The sequence below is a fragment of the Carassius carassius genome, chromosome 13, assembly GCF_963082965.1.
Source record: "Carassius carassius chromosome 13, fCarCar2.1, whole genome shotgun sequence".
Lineage (NCBI taxonomy): Eukaryota > Metazoa > Chordata > Actinopteri > Cypriniformes > Cyprinidae > Carassius > Carassius carassius.
The window spans coordinates 15979072-16006929 of NC_081767.1; the positions used below are offsets into that span (position 1 = coordinate 15979072).

At 39.6% G+C, this 27858-nt stretch overlaps 1 protein-coding gene across 1 annotated transcript; it reads left to right on the forward strand.

Annotated features, from left to right (window-relative positions):
• Positions 1-342: 342 nt before the first annotated feature.
• On the forward strand, positions 343-3775 carry LOC132155623 (extracellular calcium-sensing receptor-like). Its single transcript, XM_059564360.1, has 6 exons — positions 343-558; positions 800-1088; positions 1166-1918; positions 2038-2265; positions 2629-2752; positions 2868-3775. Exons 1-6 carry the CDS (start codon positions 350-352, stop codon positions 3773-3775), a joined length of 2511 nt encoding a protein of 836 aa, XP_059420343.1. The 5' UTR covers positions 343-349.
• The last annotated feature ends 24083 nt before the right edge of the window (positions 3776-27858 follow it).

Below are 27858 nucleotides of genomic sequence, written 5' to 3' on the forward strand. Positions count from 1 at the left end.
TTTTATGCCAGGATAAACAAACAAACAAACAAATAATATAAACTGAATTCTCAATTATGCAGTTATTTAGGGTGATCCTAGGGCTTGACGAGTTGAATGACTGAATGAAAGAATAAATAAACAAATAAATACCTATCTACCTACTGACAAAAGAAAAACACACACACACAAAAAAAACCTTTCAAATTACCCTATTTTTACCACAGGTCTGCTTGACCTGGTTAATTTACTGTCCTGTGAGATCATTGGCTATGTTCTCAATCATTCAAACATATCAGTGTCTATAAGAGTACAAATGCTGTATCAGATCATTTGCATTTGGTATTCACTGTGGAGCTCAATCATTGGGATGTTTCTATTTCTATACACACTCCTGCTTTTCCATCAACTACATGCAAAGGTGGAAAACACTCCTTGTCAAACCATGGGAGACTCTAAGTACCCGCTGTTTTCCAAGGATGGAGATGTAAGTATTGGAGGAATTTTTCCTGTCCACAGAAAGGAAACATTACCTTCTTTTGAGTTTACTCAAAAACCTCAACTTCTGTTATGCTCAAGGTTTGTCACAAAAATTCTATACAATTGTATATATTTTTCAAATTCATTTTAAATGTTATATACATTAAAAAAGAATAATAATAATAATAATTATTATTATTATTATTATTATTATTATTAAGTTATATAGAAGCAGCATATCTACAAAATATTTTTAACAGCAAAATGTCCATCTGGAACATCTGGAATTCTATCATGCTTCAAAATTGCATTATATCTTATACGTTGTTTGTTTTTACAGTGTGAATCTGAGAAATTTTCTTCTGGCTCAAGTAATGATCTTCACTATCAATGAGATTAACAGAAATGAAACTTTGCTTCCAAATTTTTCTATTGGATATCACATTTATGATACATGTGGTTCAAGACTGTCTACCATGAGTGCAACTATGGGACTTATGAATGGTCTGGATTTTGAATCAGGTGACAGATGCAACGGACAACCTCCTTTACCTGCTATCATAGGAGAAACCGAATCATCTGCCACAGTGATTCTGTCCAGAACTACAGGACCTTTTAAAATTCCAGTGGTAAGGAACAAAAACTTTAAATGTTTTACAGTTACCATATTATGACTGTATTATTGTTACATGTGCTTTTTTTTCAGATAAGTCCCTCCGCCACATGTGAATGTCTCAGTAATAGGAAAGATTACCCCTCTTTCTTCAGGACTATTGCTAGTGATTACCACCAGAGTAGTGCACTTGTAAATATAGTCAAGCACTTTGGCTGGTCTTGGGTGGGAGCTGTGAACAGTGACACTGACTATGGAAACTATGGGATGGCCGTTTTTCTGAAAATAGCCCAGGAGGAGGAGATTTGTGTGGAGTACTCTGTGAAATTCTACCGAACAGAGACAGAAAAACTCAAAAAAGTAGTAGACACAATTAAAAAAGGCACAGCAAAAGTGATTGTTGCATTTGTTTCATTTGTTGAGATGGGCTTACTTATTGATCAGTTAAGTATTCAGAAAATTGCAGGCTTTCAAATGATTGGTGTGGAGTCATGGATAACTACAACAAATTATATCAATCCAAATAGCTTTCATTCACTGGGAGGGTCCCTGGGATTTGCAGTGAGAAAAATCAATATTCAAGGGTTTGCAGATTATCTTCTAAAAGAATTCTGGGATACAGCTATTCCATGCTCACAGACTGAAGGGAATTTTTCTCAATATGCAGATTGCAGCAGATATGAGGAGCTACTTGCACTAAAAAAAAACAATGAAAATGTACCTGAACTAAGATATGAATACAATGTCTATAAAGCAGTTTATGCTGCAGCTCATGCACTACACAGTCTTATGAAGTGCAAAGAAAAAAAAGGTTGTGAGAAAAGCCTGACAATACAGCCATGGCAGGTAAAAGATAAAAGACGGAAGGAGATCAAAATAGAACTGGGGCAATTATTTTTTTAATGTTTTTTTAATTTTAATAGTATATTAAATGTTTCATCAAAAATGTGTTTTTTTATGCTTAGATGGTTGAGGCTATGAAAAAAGTCAATTTCACCACAAAGATGGGTGATCATGTGTGGTTTGACAGCAGTGGTGGTGCAGTAGCCCAGTATGAAGTTGTAAACTGGCAACAGGAATCTGATGGATCATTCCAGTTTAAATCTGTGGGATTTTATGATGCCTCACTTCCCCCTCACCAACGCTTGCAGTTAGATACTAAAAATATAATTTGGGCTGGAGGAAAGCTTAAGGTAAATGCCAATAACCTGTTTCTGATATAGGGTTATTTCATATTAAGGGTCATATCAAAAACTAAGGAGTAAATACTTGTACTCCCCTTTATAAAAGGCATAAATAAATTATTAATTTAGGACAGAATAAAAAATAAAGTTGAGTTTGAGTTTTGAACAAAGTGACAGTAAAAGTCACAAAATTCTGTGATCACAATTACTAATATACTTACACATACACACACACACACACACACACACACACACACACACACACATACATACACACACACACACACACACACACACACATATATATATATATATATATATATATATATATATATATATATATAAATAATTTTTTTACTAACTTACATGCAGAAGCCACGATCTGTGTGCAGTGAGAGCTGTCCTCCAGGCACTAGGAAGGCTGCACAGAAAGGAAGACCTGTCTGCTGTTATGACTGTATTCCATGTGCTGAAGGAGAAATCAGTAATGAGACAGGTAATCTTCTCTCCATCTTAAAGTTCTGAAGAAAACTGGTGAGTTGCTCTTTAAATGTTGATCATTAAAATTATTTTCCCTTTTCTCTAACTTGTGCTTACAACTTCCTTACCAGATTCAATTAACTGTAAGCAGTGCCCAGAAGAATACTGGTCTAATGCTGAGAAAAATAAATGTGTGTTAAAGACTGTAGAGTTTCTCTCATTTACAGAATTTATGGGTATTGTGCTAGCCTTTTTCTCACTGTTTGGAGTGGGAATAACTGCACTGGTGGCCATCCTATTTTACAACAAGAAGGACACCCCCATAGTAAAAGCCAACAACTCAGAACTAAGCTTTCTGCTGCTCTTCTCACTTACTCTCTGTTTCTTCTGTTCACTTACTTTCATTGGTCGTCCCACAGAGTGGTCCTGTATGTTGCGTCACACAGCATTTGGGATCACTTTTGTCCTCTGTATCTCCTGTGTTCTGGGGAAAACAATAGTGGTTTTAATGGCCTTCAAGGCTACACTTCCAGGAAGTAATATTATGAAATGGTTTGGGCCTAAACAACAACGACTCAGCGTTCTTACCTTTACACTTACACAGGTCCTTATATGTGTGCTTTGGCTAATAATATCTCCCCCATTTCCTTACAAAAATATGAAATATTATAAGGAAAAGATCATTCTTGAGTGCAGTCTGGGTTCTATTATAGGTTTCTGGGCTGTGCTAGGTTATATCGGCCTGCTGGCTATCTTGTGCTTCATTCTGTCTTTTCTGGCCCGTAAGCTGCCTGATAAATTTAATGAAGCAAAATTCATCACATTCAGTATGCTAATATTCTGTGCTGTATGGATAACATTTATTCCAGCTTATGTCAGTTCTCCTGGAAAATTTACTGTAGCTGTAGAGATATTTGCCATTTTAGCCTCAAGCTTTGGTTTGCTTTTCTGCATATTTGTACCTAAATGTTATATTATCCTGCTTAAGCCTGAACAAAATACAAAGCAAAACATGATGGGTACATCAAAGTCCTACTGAAAAATGACATGTATTAACAATGCAAATATGTATTTTTTTTTTCAAGGACAAACAATAAATAAATAGATTGATTTATTAAATTCAGATAATTTCACATGATAAATCTGCTCTTTGATTCAATCAAAATATCCTAAATGTTTTCTATCCTAAATGTTTATATCCTAAACTTTGAAAATCTATTTTATTTATTTAGCTAGCCGATTGTACAAGTTTATTGCATTTTCATTAATAAATCATTAACATGCATTACATAATTCTTAACGTATTGCTAGTTAATATATATTAAAACAGTTAGAAACATGAGATAATGTTCTTGTTATGGTTGACTAATAACCTTACTAAACATTACCAGAATTATTATTTTTTTATTTATTTTTTTAATGTCATTAAACTTTCAGTTCATATGATCATGAACTTATTAAAAATCTACAAATGATGTTAACACGTTAATACGTAAGTTACAGATTTTGTTAATGCACATCACTTTTGCTTCTATTGAGGTATGATACGGTTAAGATTAGGGACAGGTTTAAGATTTGGTTAAAGAGTCAGAAGTACAGGGTTTCAATTTGATAACTATTAGGGAACACTGTTCAGTCTGTTTATATACATTGTTTTGATAAATGAAAAACAGTTTTCTTGAAAAATGTATTTGTTTTCTCCTGTTGATGTTATGAGTCAAGAAACATTCTGTTCAGTGACATACAGTAGTATACTAATATAAGTGTTGAGGCAATAAAAACATGTTTTGAACCCAAATTACACCTTGTATTATGCCTTTAGCAATCATTTCCCTAAAATGAACTAACCACCCTTTACACAAATGTTGTTTCACCAGCTAAATGTCCAATGCCCATAAAGCTACTAAACGATTAGTAAACATTTATAAAAATTTACAAATGATGAATAGTTTGAACTGTTGATTGTCCACTGCAAAAACATGAACATATGATTAGAAGGAAGTTTGTATAACCTAATTTTAAAGTAAAAAATGCTGGTCTAATGTTAAGAATGTTTTCACCAATTAATAAATGATGTTGATTTATTAAAAACATTATTTAGTTTAATTCTTTTAACATACATTTAAATCTATCAGGGGTGGTTAGTGGCTGTGGTTTGAGTGGGACCGGACATAAGCATATTGAGTTTTGATAGCAGTGTGTGTGGATGTATCTGACCGAAACAATGTAAGATACGTGTCTTTTTATTTTATTCTAACTAGTAACAAACTCTAACTAAAAAAATAAAAAATAAAAAAATGCTGCATTGTTTACCAAACATATCTGGAAGACTTCTTTTTGTTTTAGATCAGGGTAAGATACCAGTGCTGCAAAGTCTCAGCATTTTTCTTTTTTTTCTAACTGGTAACAAACTCAAACTTTTAAAAATTGTAAATGAAAAACTGCCGTATTGTTTGACAAATGTATATGTAAGGCTACTTTTCTAACAAGAAACAAATGCTATAGCTTTTTAAAATTGTAATATTACAAGATTTTGAGACTGCCACATGCTGTTATTTTAATGAATGTGTCTGATGCATTTTGTTTTTAGATATTTCAAGCTTTTCCTTTTTTTTTATTTTAACACTTAAATACTCGTCTTGACCCATTTTTTTACTATTTATAAACAACGTAAAAATGTTACGCTATTAATATAGCGTGTATATTTGATGTTTTTTTTTCTTGAAATGTGTAAAAACCTTATTAAAAACTTCCCTTAACCCATTTAATAATCATACCACATTCCAGAATATAAAAGCACATAGTTTTTGAACAGCTTTCAATGGCCCACACAAAAAACACATTTCAAACAATCATATTTCCTTTGTGTGATCATTGGTGTGGATAAACAGAAGGTCACTTAAATGGGGGTGGGGGTGTACAGGAACAGGTGTCCAACAGGTGTCCACTTATGGGTGGTGGGTGGAATTTTTAGGACCCTCATCAATCAAGTTTGATGACACATGGGACCCTATACTCTCTCTAATGTTGCAATGACAGTAATTTATTAATATATGTCAGGAGTGCAAAATAATAAATCTGTATGAGTTATTTTTAGAATAGAAATTCACCACACATTCATAATCAGTCACGTCAGCAGGGGTTTATTTGTTCACAGAGAACTCTTCCTTGTTCGCTCTGTGACTGACAGAGACCTGAGTAGTACGTCGCCTGTCGCTCATTACTGTGTATCATATCCTGCCCCATCTGATCCTGTGATGCTTTTTCTGTGATGCTCTTCCATGTTGAAATCTGACCAGAATAACAGAGAAACCTCTGTACCGACTAAATTTTCAAATAATAAACACACAATTACGATGGTTTATGGTTTGTATGAGATTTCCTTGAGATTTGGGGCATTTTCATAACAATAATGAAAATGTACATCTGAAATGCTAATTTGTTCAGCGATATAAAAGGCTATAAATAGCATATTTTTACAACAATAAATGATCGAATTCCACGTGATCACAAAAGGAAGTTATCACAAACACTCAATGGGGGTTTAAAGTAGTGATCGACTGATATTGATTTTTTTTATTTTTTATAACGGATACTCATACCAATTAATTGCATGTTTATGTGCCCAATAACCGATACGCAGAACCGATATTTATTAACTGTTATAAAGTAAATAAATGACTGAGTGAAAAAAAGAACATACTTCACTTTGGGTTTTCCTCTTTAAAAAAAAAGTGTTGAACATTTGTCTTTTGTGAACAGAATCTGAGGTACAGTAGGTAGACATTCAAAAGGCCCTTTTTTAACGCCGCACGTACCGCCGGGGTGGCGGTGTAAAGTGCATTTGCAGCTTTTGACCGCTGAGTGGCGCTTTAACCACAAGTTATTGTAACGCTTATGAGCGGATGGTATTTCAGCCATCTGTTCCATATGAATGAATCCTGACTCTCTAACACATTCTGCACTCAAAGACCAGAACGTGAGTAAACAAGGACCTTCGTCTTACTACATCTTCCAACATAATTCACCATTATGGCGCCGCGATGTTGGCAACCTCATATGGGGGGGGGGGGGGGGGGTGACAATTATTACGCCTTCGAGCGAGTCCAGAGATACGCACATGAGCAGCCTCAAAGGAGAAATGAAACACCCAAATTCCTAAATACACACACAAATCTTTCTTTACAGTCTTTATGTAAGTCCTTAATAAGATGTATTTTGATAGGTTTGTGCTGGGTTAACAGAGTTAAGCAGTTATGCGATGGTTATGATTTTCTGATTTATAACTTGGAAATGTTTCTCCTGTTCTCAAATGTTCTCAAATGTTCTCAAATAAGAGTCATGATTCTGAAACCCTACTCCGGACCAGATCATAAAACTTTATGATTCCACTGGGAAACTGGACAGGAAAAAGCCAGCTCACGGGAATTCTTGGTAGAAAAGCAAATAGTACCCTTTTATTTAAAATGTATTCTAAATATATTGACTGTGTTGCCTTTTTGTGCATTAGATGTTTTCTATAATCAAATTGGAGTATCTGCAATTTTATCATGTGTTAATCAAACTTTAAATGTGTGTAATTCTGCATATGAATGTAACTTCATGTTTCGATCATTTATATATGCTATTTTTGGTATCTGTTTAACTGTCATGCTTTGACGGATTCACTTAGGCATAGGAAATTACAGTAAAATGTATTAATCTGGAATTACAAACTTGCTAGAATATAACTGCTGAGTTCTGATAAGCCATAACTCACGCGAGTGGGTGTTTCCCCAGAGACAAAGGAACGTTTTTCCCGCTTCAGATCGCGGACGTTCATTGGTTGTTTGCGCAAACAGAGGCCTGAACCAGTCAAGCCATAAGAACTTAAACCAGGAAGTTCCTCCGGCTCTTTGTCCTCTTCTCTTGTCCTCTTGTTCCGCTCTTCTATCGTCTCTGATCTCAGCACGGCGGCTGAGAGAACAGCCTGTTCTCATGGCTCCTTCGGGAGCTTCCATCTCCGTTTTCTGTTTATTCGCCTCTCCCCAAAAGGGAGATGAACTCTGAATTATTTCTGTAGTAACTTCACGTTCATCTGACTTTTTGAAACAGCAGCCCAGGAAGACACGCGAGAACCACGCACGCTAGTCTGGCAAGTTACAAAGAGACCCCATGCAAGTATTATAATATTGGGAGAAATACTTACAGCCATATAGATTTTATCAATTTCTTCATCAAATTCAGCCAGAATTGGTGAATGGGATGTTATAGATTCATATACACTAGGAAGTGATCATTATCCAATCTTGTGCAGGTTTGGTAGGGATTTGACAAGAGGAGTCGAAAAGAATGTCCCAAGATATAACTTTTCTCAGGCTAAATGGGATAAATACCAGGAGAAAGCTCAAAGCTTAGTAGGAAATTATGATAGTGAGGGTTCTGTAGATAACTGTAATACTTCAGTTAGTCTCATGATAAATGAGGCTTCTTGCTATACTATTCATGTAAAACAGGAGCCTAGGTCACGTGTGCTGGTTCCTTGGTGGAGTAAAGAATGTGACGAAGCTGTAAGGAGTAGGAATAAAGCATATAGAAGACTAAGAAAATACCCAATGTTGGTTAATGTAATAGAATACAAACGTCTAAGGGCAGTAGCAAGACGAATCATAAAGGATGCAAAAATAACTAGTTGGAGGAAGTTTTGTGATGCGTTAGGTCCTGAGACATCAGTAAGGCAGTTGTGGTCAGCGGTACGTAGAATGTCAGGAGTATATAAAAGACTGATACCAGTGTTACAGAAGGGAGAGGTGGTAGCAGTTTCTAATAAGGAAAAAGCAGACATGTTTGTTGAGAGTTTTCAAGCTGTGCATAGATCAAAGAGAATGGGGGTTGAGAGGTGTAGGAAGAGGGCTGAATTGATGGAAGTTAATCAGTGGAAACTGGAGAGGAGTTTAGAAAATGAAAATCCTATTAATTTGTTCTTTTCTTTGAAAGAGTTAAATTATGCAATTATGTCTGGGGCAAATACAGCTCGAGGGATAGATAGGCTGTCTTATGAGTTATTCAAATATCTGGATGATTTTTTGCTTGAAGAAATCTTAGCTTTGTTTAATGATGTGTGGGTTGAGGGTCATTTACCAAAGGAGTGGAAACATGCAGTTGTGGTCCCTGTCTTGAAACCAGGGAAAGAGGCATCTGACCCTAATTCATACCGTCCTATAGCACTCACAGCAGTGACCTGTAAGATTATGGAGAGGAAGGTTACTAACAGATTAGTATATTTTTTAGAAACTAGAAGACAATTTGTTGATATACAGAATGGATTTAGAAATGGAAGATCTACAATGGAGTCAGTTGCAGAGTTTGTTTTAAAACCGATACAAAGAGTGTTGGTATCTGTAGAGGACTGGGGAAATGCATGGGGCTTCAAAATCTCTGCTTCGAAGACAAAATATATGATTTTTGGTTTTAAAAGAAAGTTATCTAATATAAGGTTATGTATGTATGGGTCTCCATTGGAGAAGGTAAAGGTTTTTAAATTTTTGGGTATGTGGTTTGAAGGGCGTATGACTTGGGCCATACATGTAGGTAAAATTGTGTTGAATTGCGAAAAAGTTTTGAATGTGATGAGAAGTGTGGGTGGGGGGCTAATAGGGAGACAATGTTGTTAATTTGTCAGGCCATGATCAGATCTGCCCTAGATTATGGGTGCTTTGTGTATGGATCTGCTTCCAAAACTGTTCTGGGTAGGTTGGATGTGGTGCAGGCAAGAGCTTTGAGGCTTTGTTGTGGGGCCTTCAGATCCACCCCAGTACCTGGACTGCTCATTGAAATGGGAGAAATGCCCTTATTGTTAAGACTCATTAAATTAGGGTTACAGTATTGGGTAAAACTTAGTGGGTGTAATCATATCTTCCCAGCAAGGTGTTTGTTGCAAGAGAATGCTGGAAATAATAGATACAATAATTTTTTGTCATAATAAATAAGTGGACAGGGAAGATGAGCATGGATCAGGGAAGTATCATAGAACACACAAGTTGGTTACCTATGCCCTATTGGGTGCTTCCTGAAATGTGTGTTGAGCTGGGTTTTCATCATAAAAAAAAAATTAGAGGTGGCACCAAAAATAGAGGAATATCTTAATTCATTTAGTGGAAGTACTATGATTGTTTTTACAGATGGGTCTAGAGATCCCGTTAGTGGGAAAGCTTGTTTTGGGGTATATGTGGAACAGCTAGGGTTCGAAATTGGGCGACGTATTTCTAGTGGAAGTTCTGTTCTCACTACCGAATTAATGGCAATTTTAAGGGGTCTATGGTGGACTGAGGAAGGAAAACCTAGGGAAGTCATTATTTGCTCTGATTCTGTAGCTGCTTTAGAAAATGTTAAAGTTGGGAAATCAAAAGCTTGTCCTGACATTTTAAATGATATTTTAATTGTGTTATTTAGAATTAGATTGGTCTGCAACATCAGGTTTTGCTGGGTTCCCGGACATGTTGGGGTGAGGGGGTGAGCGAGTAGATAAAATTGCAAAGGAGATTTTAGGAAGAGAAGTAGATGTTCATGTATTATTAGGAAGAGTGGAACTGAGGGAACAAATTAAAGAGGGCTTAATAAATTAATGGCAGAGAGGGTGGGAAAAGGAAATTGGGGTAGACACTACTTTTCCATACAACCTATAGTAAAGAAAAGATGTTCATGTATAATTTTGCCCCACAGGGATTCAGTTAAAATGTGTAGATTGAGGTTGGGCACTGTGCGTTAATTTATTCTTTGTGGATTGTAGGAAAGCATGTTTCTGGATTGTGTAGATGTGGGAGTCTTGAGACGGTAGGGCATGATTTCCTAGAATGCAGAAAGAAATATATTATTTTTAAACTAGCAGGACTTGGAGTTGAGGCTTTTTCTCTATTATCTTTGTTTGGTCACAGCAATGAGCATAAAATGATCTCCAAGGCAGTTCTTGCATGATACAGGACTGTATGTAAAAATTTAGGTCAAACTTTGACCTCTGGAGGGCAGTAATACGCTCAGCATCGTCTACACTGCCGGAATTTTACAAGAAGAAGACAATTTGTAAAGTCTTGTTTAGCCTGTCTAGCATTTCCGAGCGTTTTCCCCCTGTTTTTGTTTTTCCCGTGTCTGATCTTGGATTGTGTATTTAGGCTCTGATTCTCTGCTGCCTGCCCTGATCTCTGCTTGTTTCTGTTTTCGATTCTGGTTACCCCTGACATACCTGACGCCATTACGGATTTTTGCCTGTCCGACCTTTCTCTAAATACTGCATTTGGATCCGAACGCCTCTGACTCTCCATCGTAACAGAAGACTTCGCCAAACCAGGATCCAGCAGCCTTAATGAGTACATCCAGGTCAGTCATGAACCCAGTAGCCCAGCTTATGTGTTTACGTCAAGGAGAACGCCTCTGACTCTCCTTCGTAACAGGTAGCCCCTAATTTTTCTAAAAGGAAATATTATTAAATTATGTGCAACTTATACATTACATTGGGTTTTGTTTAGACCATAAAAGCAGCCTCTGTAAAGATGCTGTATAATTAAATGTTAAATGCATCCATTATTAAAAGCAAGTAATTAATAGCGAGCTATAGTCATATGAATTCTTTGGATAGTGTCAGTGCATGCCTATCGAGGTTGGCTGCAGAGGATTTGTGGGGCGCTTCCTTCACAAAGCCTTTACTGCGCTGGGCATTTCAGGAACAACAAGGAGCAGGGCCATTAAGAACATCACCGACGCAGCCGAGAAAGCCTCGAGATGGCTCTGGATCCGCAGAGGAGCACCAGTGCGAGTGCTACCTGAACACAAGTCGCGGTCTGATCAGCCGCGGCTGGGTTGCCTGGGCGAGGGTGTCTGAAGTTGAAAGACCCAAAACACCCGAGGACCTCAGGTAACATCACTGATGATGTGTTCAGGTGCATCTGAAGATGTGTTTCAAGAACTACCTGTTCTGGCAAGGCCAGTGACTCCCAGGAATAGGCTGGTTGACAACCAGGAAGAGGCTGGTGACTACTGGAGAGACAGTTGGCAGCTTGGGAAGACAGCACTCGGGGTGGGAAGGGTTGGCAGCCCAAACCACATTCTCCGAGAGGAGGAACCCTTTTTGAAGCTACAGATCAACCCATGGAAATATACCCCCAGGGGAACCCGAGAGGGGGGGGGGGGAATGAGAACCCCAATCTGACAGACCCAAAGTTATCGACTAATGGCAATGGAGGAACGACAATGACCGCAGTATGCAGGTGCGGGAAAACCTGCAAAAACAGCCATGGCCTAAAGATCCACCAAGCCAGGATGAAGTGTTTGGAGAACGAACATGTGTCACAGCGCACAGATGCTACGTCTGATGAGATGCAGGAGGAGCCGAGCCATAGTGCTCAGAGTCTCAGGAGAAGCGATCGACTCCAACCACCTACTCCATGAACCACAGGGCAGCGAAAATCTACAAAATCCGGCAGAAGTTGAAGTCCCTTAAGAAGCAGCACAAGGAAGCCAGTGAGGAGCAACGCCCCTCCGCCCCCTGGAGGAGTTGAGAGCTGTCTTGAGGAAAAGGCTGATGACCTTGCGCAGGGCAGAATGGCACCGAAGGCGCCGAAAGGAGAGATCCAGAAAGAGAGCTTCGTTCATTGCCAACCCCTTTGGCTTCACTAAACAGCTCCTGGGACAGAAGCGTGATGGAAATTTGCTATGTTCAAAAGAAGAAATTGACCAGCATCTGCGCAGCACTAATAGTGACCCTCACCGGGAGGAAGAGTTGGGTCAGTGTAGCATTCTTGTAAATCCACCCCCCCCCATCAAGGAGTTTGACAGCAGGGAACCACTGTTAAAAGAAGTCCAGGAGGTTGTGCGCAAGACACGATCTAGCTCTGCCCCTGGACCAAGTGGAATCGCTTACAAGATCTACAAGAACTGCCCCCTTGCTACTCAGGCGACTCTGGAAAATCATTCGAGTCATTTGGAGAAGAGGAAAGGTGGCACAGCAGTGGAGATTTGCTGAGGGAGTCTGGATCCCCAAGGAAAAAGATTCCAAGAAGATCAATCAATTTAGAATAATCTCATTGCTGAGCGTGGAAGGAAAGATCTTCTTCAGTATAGTAGCAAGGCGTCTGACCAACTTCCTCTTAGCTAACAACTACATAGACAAATCTGTGCAAAAGGGAGGAATTGCTGGTGTCCCAGGCTGCTTAGAACACACTGGAGTGGTGACTCAGCTCATTCGGGAAGCACGGGAACATAAGGGAGACCTTACGGTACTGTGGTTAGACCTAGCCAATGCATATGGCTCTATCCCCCACAAGCTGGTCCAGACCACCATGACTAAGCACCATGTGCCACATCACATTGCAGATCTGATCTTGGACTATTACAACCATTTCAGGATGCGAGTCTCTGCAGGAGGTGTGACATCAGATTGGCACAAACTGGAGGTGGGAATAATCACAGGCTGCACCATCTCAGTGATCCTATTTGCGGTGGCTATGAATATGATTGTCAAATCGGCTGAGCCTGAGTGTCGAGGGCCCCAAAGCAGAGGAGGGGTCCGCCAACCGCCAATTAGAGCGTTTATGGATGACTTGACAGTCACGATAGAGTCAGTGCCAGGAGGACGGTGGATACTCCAAGGACTGCAAAAGCTCATCTTGTGGGCACGGATGGAGTTCAAACCAACCAAGTCCCGTTCGCTAGTGCTGAAGAAGGGCAAGGTCACGGAGAAGTTTCATTTCAGCATCAAAGGGGAAAAGATACCATCACTGTCAGAAAAGCCAGTGAAAAGCTTGGGCAAGGTTTTTGACAGCAGCCTCAGAGACTCCGCATCAGTCAGTCAACCTGCCAGGAGCTGGGCAGCTGGTTAAGAGCAATAGACCGCTCTGGCCTCCCCGGCAAGTTTAAAGCATGGATTTACCAACATGGTGTCCTGCCAAGAATACTCTGGCCGCTACATGTGTATGAGGTTACCATTTCTACAGTGGAGACCTTGGAAAGAAAGGTCAGCAGCTGTTTCAGGAGATGGTTAGGGTTGCCCAGAAGCCTCAGCAACATTGCCCTCTATGGAAACACCACAATGCTCCGGTTGCCTCTGAAATCCCTGGAAGAGGAGATTAAAGTGACTCGGGCACGCGAGGTGGTGATGTATAGAGACTCCAACGACCCAAAGGTGGCCCAGGCAGGAGTGCTGGTGAGGACAGGGAGAAAGTGGAGCGCCCAAGCCGCTGTGCTGGATGCACAGGCACGTCTGAGGCACAAAGAGCTTGTGGGAGTGGTGGCCCGAGGCAGAGCAGGCTTGGGGATGTTCCCAACACCTCCTCGACATAAAGAATTGAAGGGGAAGGAGAAACGCAGCCGAATACAGGAAGAGGTCAGAGCTGCTGTGGAGGGAGGAAGGATGAGTAGAGCAGCTGGAATGGGGCAACAGGGGGCCTGGACAAGGTGGGAGCAGGCCATGGACTGCAAGATCACCTGGCCGGAGCTCTGGCAAAGCGAGCCATACCGCATAACCTTCCTGATTTGGGCAGTGTACAACGTCCTGCCTAGCCCAGGAAACCTCTGTACGTGGGGAAAAGCAGACACACCAACTTGCCAATTGTGTCCAGCTCGGGGAACACTGGAGCACATTCTAAGTTCCTGCCCAACAGCGCTCGGCCAGGGTCGTCAATGTGGATGGAGTATACCATCCAGTTAGTTTCTTTTCGCGAAAGTTTAACAAATACCAGTGTAACTATTCTGTTGTTGAGAAGGAAGCATTAACCCTTATTTGGGCATTGCAGCATTTTGTGGTTTATCTTAACTCGAGTGCACCTATTGTGATCTACACGGATCATAATCCATTAACTTTTTTGTATTCTTTGCAGTGTCCGAATCAGAGGTTGGTTCGGTGGTCCTTGTTCCTGCAGTCCTTCTGTCTAGATATTCGACATATCTGAGGATCGGGAAAATGTGGTAGCTGATGCGCTGTCACGCGCCCCAGATGCAGTTTAATCTACTGGATTTGACGTTATTCCTCTTTGGTGTCTTTGGGAGCTGTCTGTGGTTCTGAACTTGAGTGTACCCTATGACTGAATTTTGTTTTGTTAAAAGGGTCTTTGTGGGAGGCATCACAACCAGGTGCTGAAATCTATTACAGACACCATCAGCAAAGAGATCAGCAAAGGCGGCCGAGGGAGCAACACCAATTGTTCAATCGCATTTGTTAGGGCAGGAGAACAGCCACAAGCAGGGAGGAAGGCACCAGCAGGGATCCTGGCATCAGCCAAGGACTGGAAACTCTCTGTGGATTTGGAGAAGCAGCTGAAATTCCCCCAGCACATTGTCAGCACAACTATGAGGCCAGATATCATTCTAGTCTTAGAGAGCACCAAGAGCATAATCATCATGGAGCTGACTGTGCCATGGGAGGACCGCTTGGGAGAAGCCCACGAAAGAAAGAGGACCAAATATGAACATCTGGTCACAGACTGCCGAGCACAGGGCTGGAAGGCGAGATGCATGCCTATCGAGGTTGGCTGCAGAGGATTTGTGGGGCGCTCCCTTCACAAAGCCTTTACTGCGCTGGGCATTACAGGAACAACAAGGAGCAGGGCCATTAAGAACATCACCGACGCAGCTGAGAAAGCCTCGAGATGGCTCTGGATCCACGAAGGAGCACCATGGAGGCAAGCGAGTGCTACCTGAACACAAGTCGCGGTCTGATCAGCCGCGGCTGGGTTGCCTGGGCGAGGGTGTCTGATGTTGAAAGACCCGAAACACCCAAGGACCTCAGGTAACATCACTGATGATGTGTTCAGGTGCATCTGAAGATGTGTTTCAAGAAAAGAAAAAGATGAGACAGTCCTGCGACTTACAATATCATACAAGTGTTAAACTGAATTATTAAGACTGTGATGTGCAACTGTGTTTAGGGTTCATTTTTAAGACATTGACCCTGTCCAAATACCCACACTTGCAGTCTTGGCCACTTGAGAGTGTGTGTATGTGACAGTGTGTGCACAAGACTGTTCCCAGTCTTAATAATGCCAAAGCGCAGCATCCTTAACACACACTAAACCTCTCCAATACTGCTCTGGAGCGCTATACAACACTTAGTGTATCCCATCATGCATCATGTTTTGGAATAAATCGTCAGACTTTTTTCCGAGATCTCACAAGAGGTCACGGAAAGCTTTCCAATGTACAGTATGTGAAATATTGATAATTAGATATTAAAAATCTCTGTAAACACTTAAGTGTGTCCCATAAGGCAGTGGCTCCCAATCCTGGTCCTGGAGAAACCCAACACTGCACATTTGAAATGTCTCCCTATTCAAACAGACCTGATTCAACTCCTCAGCTCATCAGTGAAGACACCAAGAATATGTGTGAGTCAGATAAGAGAGACACCAAAACTGTGCAGTGTTGGGATTCTCCAGGACCAGGATTGGGAACCACAGTCATCAGGTCATGAAGAGTTCAACACACACATGTGGTCACCATGCTCACTCGAACATTAGGGCAAATACAGGAAATACGTCAAATAAGTAATCAAGTGGTCAAGTGCAAAGATGGAAAGTGTGGGTATTTGGGCAGTGCAACAGTCTAAGAAACAACAAATGCTGTACAAATTATAACAGCAGGAATGTTTGATAAAAGAGTAAAACTATCACAGACTTACTGCTGCAAATATCTGCCTCCGCAGCTTTCTGTCTAATCCATTTCTGAAGGAATACCTTTCCAGAAACACCACTGGGCTGTATGCTTCCTTTACGTCTTTTCAGTTAAAAAAAAAAATACAATTATTAAAAAGGGGAGAGAAAATAAAATCGAATTATATACAGAATGTTAATAATCATCTGTGAGCAAAATATTTAAGATTTGTACTGATATGAATGAACTGCAAGATGGAAAAAAATATATTTGTATTTTTTATTTAAGTTTTTTGGATTTACATTAAAAGGTACTAAAAGCATGGTACAGTATATGATTACTGTGATATCAGTCATATAAAAGCACGTAAAAACGCTAACATTACAGTGATACAAACATAGTTTGGTGATTATTGTACCATTAATATACCATAGTAAAACTACAGTTACTGTGGTAATAACATGGTAAATGTCCCGTTTACTGTTTTTTAACTTCAAATTTCATTTGTTACTATATTGTAAGTGTCGTGATTACCATGATTTTACTACAAATACAACTTACATCTTTGAACCTGAAATTAATATAAAACGGATCGAAGGTCAATGGCACGTCATGTGAGAGATAGAGTTTAATCACACTGGTTAGCAGCTGTGTTCATTTAGTTAAATGCAATGAAACTCAAAAACAGCCTCGGATATAATACAGCGATTAAACAAATGGCGCTAATCTGATTAATAAAGAAGCAGAATACATTTTACAACAGGCATTAAAAGAGCGTATTTATGATTACTCACCCAACCTGTGCCACTTGTAAACTGGTGGCAAGTATCGCGATGTGTGCTGAATGAGACTTCCTGAAAGTGATTTCATAGCAATAAACATCTCATGCCCTCGCGTCGAAATACTGACGGCAAAAGTTTCCCACTGAAAGCAATGAAGGTCGTAGTGCGTCGATACAGCAACGCCGAGGGGCACATTTGCCGTCACAATAGTGACGCTAGAGGCACTTGACCATGCTTCGGTTTTTGACGCCCTGGGAGTAAGAATGGGTTGCGTGTGTGTACGTGTATGCGTATGTGCATATGTTTATCTGTATCTGTTTGTGTGTTTGAATGTGTGCATGTGTATTTCTGTATGTTTGTGTGTGTGTGAATGTGTATACTGTATATGTATGTGTGTAAAGGTGAGTGTGCATGTGTGCGTGTATCTTATACAGTATATGGTGTGTATGCGAATGTGTGTGTGTACTTGCGTGTACGTATGTGTAGGCTATATAAGTGTGTGTGCATGTATACATGCATGTCTTTGTGTAAAATGAAACTGTTGGTCACTGCAATGGCCAGGAATTGATGGAAAATGTTCCCTTACTTTTGGCAGATCCATCACACCCAGCAGACCTATATACTTATTTCTTCAGGGTATACATCGGGCCATGTTAATTTCTTACTCCTCTCTAGGCATGGGCCAGTATGAGATTTTGACGGTATGATAACCTTAAGCAAGAATATCACGGTTACACGGTATCACGGTATTGTTGTTATAGCTCTGAAATGTGTTATTTTTAAATGACTGGCTAAAAAAAAAAACCTTTCCCACTGGACACAAAATTTTTTGTTTCACGTAAACTTTTCAGAAGACAGCTTCCCTCAGAATACATTCATATAAGCCCCCAAATCAATATTGAGGATTTTCTTCCAATATTTTGTGCATCATGAACAATGAGTGAGCTGCCTGCTACAGTATTTTTCTCTGTGCATCTGTCTTCAGCGTCTCTGGCCTGTGTTAACGGCATTAACAGACTTCATATTATTGTAACCCAGGTTCAAAAACATTTGTAGTGTGAATCAGTTTTATGAATACAGTTAAGACTAAATAATCCAAGAGATATGAAGCAAATAATAAAAGAGATAAAAAGCTGAAATACAAATTATTTTACATTAGATAAGGTTTATTTATAATATTAGGCAATATAAATAGTTGCAATAAAATATTATTTTATTTTGAGCTCTTTGTCTGTGCTGCGCAGGTGAGCGGCCAATCAACTATGATTAGGGAAAAGCTGACTCCGCCCCCTCTGGGAAGCTGCGTAGAAAGAAAGTTCGAGAGAACACAAGAAGAGAAACGTGAGCTAGAAACTGCGCGAAATGTTGATTTATTAAAAGTAATTTGTAGATGTTTTGTCGTGGAACGAATTGAAGTACTTTTGAAAGAACTTATCTTTATCCTGTTGATCCGTGCGACTGTTGTTGTGCTGAAACGTTCGGTGATCGTTGCATCATCCGGTGGAAACCTGAAAGAAAATAGGAAATATCATTAATACACAAAGGAATCGGTGAGTTAAAATGTTTATTTTAATGTACATATCGAAATATGGTGATTCAGTGGTGTATTGGTGTATTTTTGAGGGGAAAAATGTTCAGTTTTGTATGGAGTAAATGTATACACTGTTATAAAAATATGTACAGAGCTGTAAAAAATGTATGTAAGTGTGGATTGATTAAGAATATTGTCCTGTGTGTGTGCGCAGGCCAGTTTTGTTATCTTAGAATTTAGATTCTGGATTCTTATGTTCGAGGACTGCTTTATGAACACTTCAAATGTGCACTGTGTGAAGATGGCGGGCCAGCCTTGAGACGACCAAAGACACTTACCTTTTGCCTTCCTGGACATCTGCATTGCTTCCAGCTCATTTATTTCATTGGGTTCTTGAAGGTTTGGAGTATTTACAACATTTCATTTTTTTTGAGCACAGGATTATTCTTTATAAGTAACTGAGAGAAAAGAAGAATATCATTTATCTGGACTGACATTATCGAACTGTGCACTCTAAAAGGTTACTGAACAGATTTTTGTTAATGCAAATTTATGTTTATGCTGTAAATTTGTGATCTCACATACACTGTATTTTGGTTATTTTTTTCCCCAAATGTGTTGTTAGAATTGGTTTGAGTTAATTCAAGTGTTAAAATTGAGCTAATATTGACATAAGCTCATAAGTAAAGGAAGAAATCTAAAATGTGAACATTTTGAGTCGAGAACAAAATTTAATTTATTTTGAGGGAAATAATTTCTTCTGTGAAGTTCCATTTAAAATTAATTTAGTTACCTTAAGTGGTTAAAAGTCAGATTTTAGGTCATTTATGCACCCTTGATTTACATTTCTTTTGTTTGTTTTGTTACTTTCTATACAGTGTTATATATACATACACAATTTATGTATTCTGCCAGAAATCTGAAAAAATCAAAATCTCACCTTTATATAAATAAGTACATTTAAATCCTATCCTTGTGTTTGTGTGTGCTCTTGCCTCTTACAAGTTCTTGAGTCTTCTGATGAGTATTAATCTGGTCTAATGCGATCCTGAAAGTAATCTAGGTAAATTCTAGCGAGCCATTGGTTTTTACTATAAGTTAACCCCTAATCGGCTGACGGGGGTTCTCTTTCCATGTAACAGCCCTGTCAGATGTTTATGTTCAGAAACTGGGAGAAACCACAACCCAAACTTACCTCAATGAGCTGGAAGCATTGGCAAGCCGCAGTGGAGAAAGTTTTGAGGATGTTTTGAAGGGCATGTTAGTTCATATTCATGAGAGGGTTGTGCCAAAGCCGTATTTTGATCCCGCTCTTGTTGAAGCTGATGACACTTTGCCTGCTCATTCGACTGCTCCGTCCCAAACTGATTTCCCTCCTAAACAGTCTCAGGTGCCGATAAATGCTGCACGACATTGCACAGTTCCGCCAGCATCTGCAGCCACAGGCCCAGAATCCCCATCACTTACAGTCAGTGACTTAAACCCACCTGCAGTGCAAAAAGTTGTGGTAGAGCATCTTGTACGCACTAGTGACTTTGCGATATCTGGGAACTCACCATTAAGACTCCGTGCTTTCTCTGGGCGAACTCCCCATCCACCCAATGAAGTTGATTACGAAACTTGGCATACCAGCGCTGAACTTCTTTTCCAAGACCCGACAGTCTCTGATTTCCACAGAGTACGCAGAATCTGTGAGAGTCTCTTGTCCCCGGCCGTGGACATTGTAAAATCACTTAGTCCTACAGCATCGCCTTCAGCCTACATTCAACTCCTTGATTCTGCTTTTGCACCCATCGAGGATGGCGACGAATTATTCACTAAATTTTTGAACACATTTCAGAACCCAGGTGAAAAGCCATCTGCTTATTTACAGCGACTACACGTGGCATTGCAGACCACCATGCGACGTGGTAGAGTCCTTAGCTCAGAGATTAACAAGCATCTGCTTAAACAGTTCTGTAGAGGATGCTGGGAGAGTTCATTGCTTTTAGAGTTGCAATTAGAACAGAGGAAAGGTTCACCGCCGTCCTTTGCAGAGCTAATGACAATGTTACGTACTGAGGAGAGCAAACAGCTTGCGGCACTAACCTCAAAACAGTCCAAAGACAAATCAAACACAAAGATGAGTGCTGTCAAACCTGGGTATAAGCAGAGCACAAGTAAAAACAAAGCTGCAGACTAATCACAGCCACTTAGACCTAAACCGGGCTACTGCTTTAGATGTGGAAAGGAGGGGCATATTGCCAGTTCATGTTCAAATGATCCAAATCCCACATTAGTGGCAGAAAAGAGAGAACGACTCACAAAGCGTCAGAACGAATGGGATCTGCAGTATGGCAACCTCAAGCCCTGTTTAAACTAGGCACAGTTCCTGCTGCGGGACAAACAGGAACTGAGACCGAATCAGAGAGTCCCAAACACCATAAAGCATTGATGGCATAAGCACAGGTGAACTCACGACAATCAGTTTTACCCAGAGGATTAATTGGGGCCAGATGCACTGCCCAGGTAGACATAGCAGGAATGACGTGTGACTGTTTACTCGACACTGGTTCCCAAGTCACCACCATCACGCAGTCTTTTTACAACAGAAATCTTGGTGACCAAAATATTTACCCTTTAGATAATTTGCTTGAGGTTGAGAGTGCCAATGGTCAAAATGTCCCCTACTTTGGATACGTTGAAGTTACTATCACCTTTCCCAGAGATTTTGTTGGAATCAGAATGGAGGTGCCTACCTTAGCTCTTGTTATCCCTGACCTTCCCTCTGCCTTTCAACCGTCTTTACTGATTGGTACAAATACCCTGGACGAGCTCTACAAGTATTTTTCACAACAAAAACCTCGTTACTTTTCACCTTCATATGGGTACAAGCAAATCCTTAAGATCTTGGAGTTACGCCAAAAACAAGGTGTGGAAGGAAATGTCGGGGTAGTGCGTTTACCTGAAAAGCAATCTCGAGTGATTCCAGCTGGTCAAAGCACAGTTCTTTGTGGGACAGCATCTGTTCGAGGAGTGTACCCCGACAAATGGGTAGTCATCGGTGACCCATCCTCCTCTTCTTTACCTGGTGGCTTGTTCGTTAAGACATGTGTAGTTACCCTTGGGGAGAGTAAGCCTTGTCAATTACCTGTAGTGATCTCCAAACCTACCACTCACGACATCACAATTCCTTGCAGATGCATTGTAGCTGAACTAAAGGCTGTACAGTCTGTGATCTTAAATAAACAGTCCAACAGTGTGGATGAAACAGAACCCACTCCAAAGTCTTCTCTTGAATTCAACTTTGGTGATTTGTCTATTCCACCAGAGTGGAAAGACAGGCTTATTAGACAGTTAAGAGAGATGCCAGAAGTATTTTCCTTGCATACTCAAGATTTTGGATGCACTGATAAGGTTAAGCATAAAATTAACCTTATGGATGAGACACCTTTCAAACATCGGCCAAGGCCTATACATCCAGAAGACATGGACGCTGTAATAGAAGCATTTGCAGGAATTGCTTGATGCGGTTGTCATACGAGAATCTGTGTCCCCCTACTCTTCACCAATTGTTGTTGTGAGAAAGAAGAGTGGTGACATTAGGTTATGCATAGACTATCGAAAGTTAAACCAAAGAACCATAAAAGATGCTTATGCCCTCCCAAAATTGGAGGACACCTTTATGGCTCTGACAGGATCTAAATGGTTCTCAGTACTCGACCTGAAGTCTGGTTTTTATCAAATTGAAGTCGAAGAGAAGGACAAAGCAAAAACTGCGTTTGTGTGTCCCTTGGGGTTCTACGAATTTAACCGTATGCCTCAAGGTGTCACTAATGCACCGAGTACCTTCCAGAGAATCATGGAGAAGTGCATGGCAGACATCAATCTTCGTGAAGTTCTTGTCTTTATAGACGACATAATTGTGTTTTCCAAGGACTTGGTACTGTTTACATCAACTTTCTGATCCAGGTTTGGAACAAGTTGAGGGTGAGTAAATGATGCCAACATTTTCATTTTTGGGGGAACTGTCAATTGAAAGAGATTACCTGACACGGAAAAAAGACGATGGTACAGTAGTGCAATACATTCATGTTTAAGCATAAGGAACTGTCACTGGAACTGAAATAGAACTCCAGAACAATTTGTTGCAAAGATGGTTGAGAAAAGAAAAAAAACATCAGTAAGTACTTTGTGTACCCCATCCCCCACCCCTCCCCCCACCCAAAAAATTAAATAAATAAATAATTAAACTTACGTCTCCATTTGTTTCTTACATTTTATTAACACAGAACTATGGTTCACTCCCACCTCAGATGTTACTGGCAGTGTGAAAATGTTATTCTTAACACCTCTACTGCCCAATTAAATCCTTCCACTCTGCCATGGCTTTTTTGAATGACGCTGTGGCGTCTTGCTCATGGAGTGTGTCCTGCAATATTTCAGTCTGAGTGACAGAAAGGAGGGTCGCCACGCATCTGGGATAGGTAAGATGAAGGGTGTAGATGGTACCAAGATGGCGCCGCACATGGCTGCTTCAGTGCTTGGCTCTCCAGTGTTTGTACATTCAGATTCCTGGGAACCACCATCTCTCAGGACCTGAAGTGGGACAATCACATTGGCTCCATTGTGAAAAAAGCCCAACAAAGGTTGTACTTCCTTCGCCAGCTGAGGAAGTTTAACCTGCCACAGGAGCTGCTGAAACAGTTCTACTCAGCCGTCATTGAGTCAGTCCTGTGTACTTCAATTACTGTCTGGTTTGGTTCAGCTACAAAATCAGATATCAGAAGACTACAGAGAACTTTTGCCATCTGGCCGGCGCCTCAGAGCCGCAAATACAAGAACAGCAAGGCACAAGAATAGTTTCTTCCCCCAGGCAATCTACCTCATGAACAGTTAAATGTTTCCCACTTAAACTTATGCTTATGCAAAAATGTGCAATATCCTTATATTTATTTGTTACCCCTCCATCCTAGAACATTCCTGCATCTCACTCAATCCTATTCCATTATCATTCATAGCACAATTGTTTATACACTTATTTATTTGCCAATGTGTAATTCTCCTGTAATTTTGTTTTTGTCTGTGTGTTGTTGTCTCTGTGTACTGGAAGCTTATGTCACTAAAACAAATTCCTTGTATGCGCAAGCATACTTGGCAATAAAGCTCTTTCTGATTCTGATTCTGAGTAGTAAGCCATCAGATAAAGGAGAGCTTTACTAAGGTCTTCCTTTGCAAATGTGGTGATGGGAGTGGTTCCAATAGCGAGAAGACAGTTGGAACCATCAAAGATTAAAACAGGGCTGGAGAGTGATCTCTTCTGAAGGTAGATGGTGGGGTCTTCTGTTGGCTGAGGAAAAAAAGAGAAATAAAAAACCTGACAACTTTCTTTAGGGAAAGAAAAAAAAATGGTGGATGTGACAAAATGTGAACATCCAAAAAACTCTCACCTGAAGGACATGAAGCAATGCTTCACTGGCATGTCCCATCTTCTTAGGTGGTGCAGTTGGAGAAGGAAAGAGTGTGGGGAGTGCACTGAATAGCGCTAGGGCATATTCCACTACAACAGAACAAATAAACTTTTACTTAACAATTATTTTTCCTAAACATTTTCCGATTTACATTTTTTGATTGTAAAAATTTGATTTTGATTCATGATTCTCCCCCAATTCTGAATAGACAACTAAAGAAAATACATAAATTTAATAGAGGTTCTGACAAAATTATAATTGCTGCAGTCTAATTTTTAAATATTCAATTAATTTTAATTATAAAAATAAATAAAAAATCTGTTTGAATGAATGATTCACTCATAAAGACTTTACTTATTTCATTACTGGATGAATCAGCGTTGTTTGAATCTCTTGAATGAATGATTCAATGACAAATACATTTTTAAACAGTCAGTATTTGTCGCCACCTACTGGCGCAACAATGTGTTGGCGATGCAATCTTTATGTGAAGCGTAAAAGTTACTTTCATTGGTTTGATCACTGCTGTAGACATCAGTGTTTATATCCGAAATATAAACTTTTAACTTTATACTTTTAATTATTTTAACAGAAATAATGATACTTTGTGGTTGAAAAGAATGTACGTGAAGCCGTTTCATACGTTGTCATGTATAGGTATGAAATGTTCACTTTGATTGTACTTATCAAAGGTTTAATAAACAGTGAACCACTGTCATTTAGGAATAAGATCACATGGGTGTTTTAATCGAGAACACATTCTTTTAACAATTAATCATGAAGCTCTAATGGAAATGATAATACTAGGTTTATTCAAAGGGGTCATGGCTTTTTAATTTTTTTTATATTGTTGTCTGAGGTCAACTTATGATGTTCGCTTGGTTTTTACATTCAAAAACATAAAATTAATAAGTAATAGGTAGGGGTGTCCATGGTTAACCGATTAACCGTTAAAAATTGCGTAACCGAGTGAAATATTTTGCTCGGTTAAGTGGCGTCAATGGCGTGCATTGAATTTAGTTGTAATACATTTTTGCACTACCAGAGACCGCTAGACCAGTTTTCTAATATGAAGCGGGCAAAGAAAGCGCGTCCGAGAGTGAAGGCTGTGCGCGAGCCAGAAACAAACATAGTATCCACGCCACTGATCGCAACACAATAATATCTGTCTGCAGAGCCACAGCTTTACCCCAGCAGTTTTACCCCGCGCATGCGCAGTTTCATCACCCATACAATTTGTATTATGCATTTCCTAAACATGTACTTGCTAATCAAACACTTTATATGAACAAACTACTAATCTATAAAACACAATCGGTCTTCCGACCTTTTACTATTGTGTTGATATGCGCGAGGGAGAGAGAGCAATACAGCGCTCGTGTTGTTTGAAGGCGGTGAGAGTGCGCGGTCGGTGCTCTCTCACTGTTTGTTCTTATGCGCCCTGTCCACTGATCTAAATAATTAGTTGTTACGACGACTTATTTGTTCCCTCATTTTAATAAATCGTGGACACGTTGAACTAATTCCCTCCCTCATTTTGATTTAACGAATTACAACGTGGCCAAAAACAGTTTGATACTATTAATTAGTGAATGCTAAAGACCTATTTTTTGTGAATTGGTGAATATTCAGGTGAATTATTTCGTGGCCACGAATTAATAATAATTATTAAACTGTTTTTCTTACCTGTGAAGATAGCTCTTCAGTGAAGGCCGACTATTCTCGTACAGCTTTTTATTCCTTTTTTCTTTGTGAATTGGTGAATATTCAGGTAAATTGTTTCGTGGCCACGAATTAATAATACCTCAGCACGTTTTACAAGACCCTTCTCGATCGCAGCGGCAACGAGCACTTTGATCACTTTGATTTAAAAAACAAAACATTTCAGCGCTAGATCGCCTAAAAAAAAAAACGAACGAAATGAATGCTCTGCTAGTTAACTGGAGATGTTTTGTTTATTTGTATTGGTATTCGTGCCGCGAGATGTTTCAAAAGTGGTGGGGACAATATCGACCTTAGAAAATAGTGGTGGGGACATGTCCCACCCGCAAATTACGCCTATCTCGGGGTTGCGGCGCGCACACTATGGTTAACCGAGTATTAACCGCTAAGGGCCTCGGTTAACGGTTAATGAAAAACTTGAAAACGTGCAGCCCTAGTAATAGGCTATGTTCTATTTTATGGGCTAACCGCATTGAAGACATGGAAGTAAATGCCCACTACTATGATTGGATAACAGTTTTGAATATTATAATGAGTTTCATGAATCGGTGGGCGGGGCTAAACAGGCAGCGTTGAAGTAGGTGTTAATCTTCTTCTGTGGAGGCGGGGTTTGATACCCTTTGACCTCATAGATCCCCACTTTTAAAAAGCTGTCGTTCGCTGTGCCTGCTGTCAATAAAAGCTTTTATTGGACTAACAAGGAAGTTTTCAGTTCTGAAACTTACAGGATATTCTTATAGTATGATGACCTCTTATATGTCAAAAGCTCAAGGAAAATTTGATTTCTCTGTTCATCATCCCTTTAATCAGGGTTACATTGGCAATATACACAATCATATTTACACCCATGTCTGAGCAAGAACACAGCAATACAGTGTACTAGAGACAGTAAAATGACTTGCCTCCATCCAGGCTCATGGGTGGCTTCATCACTTTCTTCCAAACGGCATAAAACTGCACCTTAGCGCAGAAGTCTTCCCATCTTTTCTTTAACCCATCTATGAATTTGCTGTTGCCCTTATCCAAGATCCGACATAGCTCATCCATCACCTATGCAAATATGTGTTAAAACCTGCAACAATGCTTGCTTTGTAAATGAGCCAAAATTATTTAATTGCATACATTACGAAGATCCTTGAAACATGGATAAGCATCCAGGATCTCTGTGTGCCTTTCTTCTTCTTTTAGGGTATCACTGTCAATGAAGGCTCGTCTTGCTTGAAACTCGAGGTCAAGGATTTGGGAGACAGCATCTTGGTTGGGTTTTGGCTTTTTATACATCTCCTGCAGAGTTTTATAATGCCTGGCCTGTGCTGTCAGGCTATCCCTGTCTGCTTAAATGGAGAATGGGGAAAATGGGTATTGGACACACAATTATAAATAATTACATGGGTTTTAGATTAACAGAAAATGTCTCATGAAATAGTCCGTTTTGGCTGAATAAAGACTTTTAAAACAATTTGACAGTTAAAAGTGCAAAATATATTAAAATATGAAACAATCTTAACCCTCAACACACGCACAGTAATGAAAAAAATTAGCAGTTATCTGTTAAATCACATTATATCAAGACTAGGGATGCAAATTATCGATTAATTCATTAATCATTAGTTGATTGACCTTATCGATCGATTAACGATTAACTGATAAGCGGCTATTTTCCTGAGAATGTAAATTTCTCATGGTATCAATAGTGTCTTTAACATAAAAAGCAAAATATTGCTTATATACTGAATAAAAATGCATGTTATATTGCTCAATTGATGTTTTATTGTAACAGTTGGTATTACTGAAACAAATATACTGCACAAAACGCTATGTTCCTCACCAAATGAATGAGAATGGTTTTTAATCTAAATAAAGGGCTAGTAGGATTGTAAAATGTTTCAATGTGATTGATCATTTCATTAAATTAATTATTTAATAATCAAATATAACGACTAAAGAAAAGTGTCACTAACGCCTCAGATGCGTGCTTGGAATATGTGACTGTTGTGGACGTGCTCTTCCTGGAACAACGCGC

Bases quoted from the DNA above. Each gene is read 5' to 3' on its own strand.
- LOC132155623 (XM_059564360.1), top strand. From the start codon at position 350: ATGTTTCTATTTCTATACACACTCCTGCTTTTCCATCAACTACATGCA. The intron at 1,919-2,037 runs GTAAAAGATAAA...TTTTATGCTTAG, and splicing joins TGACAATACAGCCATGGCAG to ATGGTTGAGGCTATGAAAAA. The intron at 2,266-2,628 runs GTAAATGCCAAT...ACTTACATGCAG, and splicing joins GGGCTGGAGGAAAGCTTAAG to AAGCCACGATCTGTGTGCAG.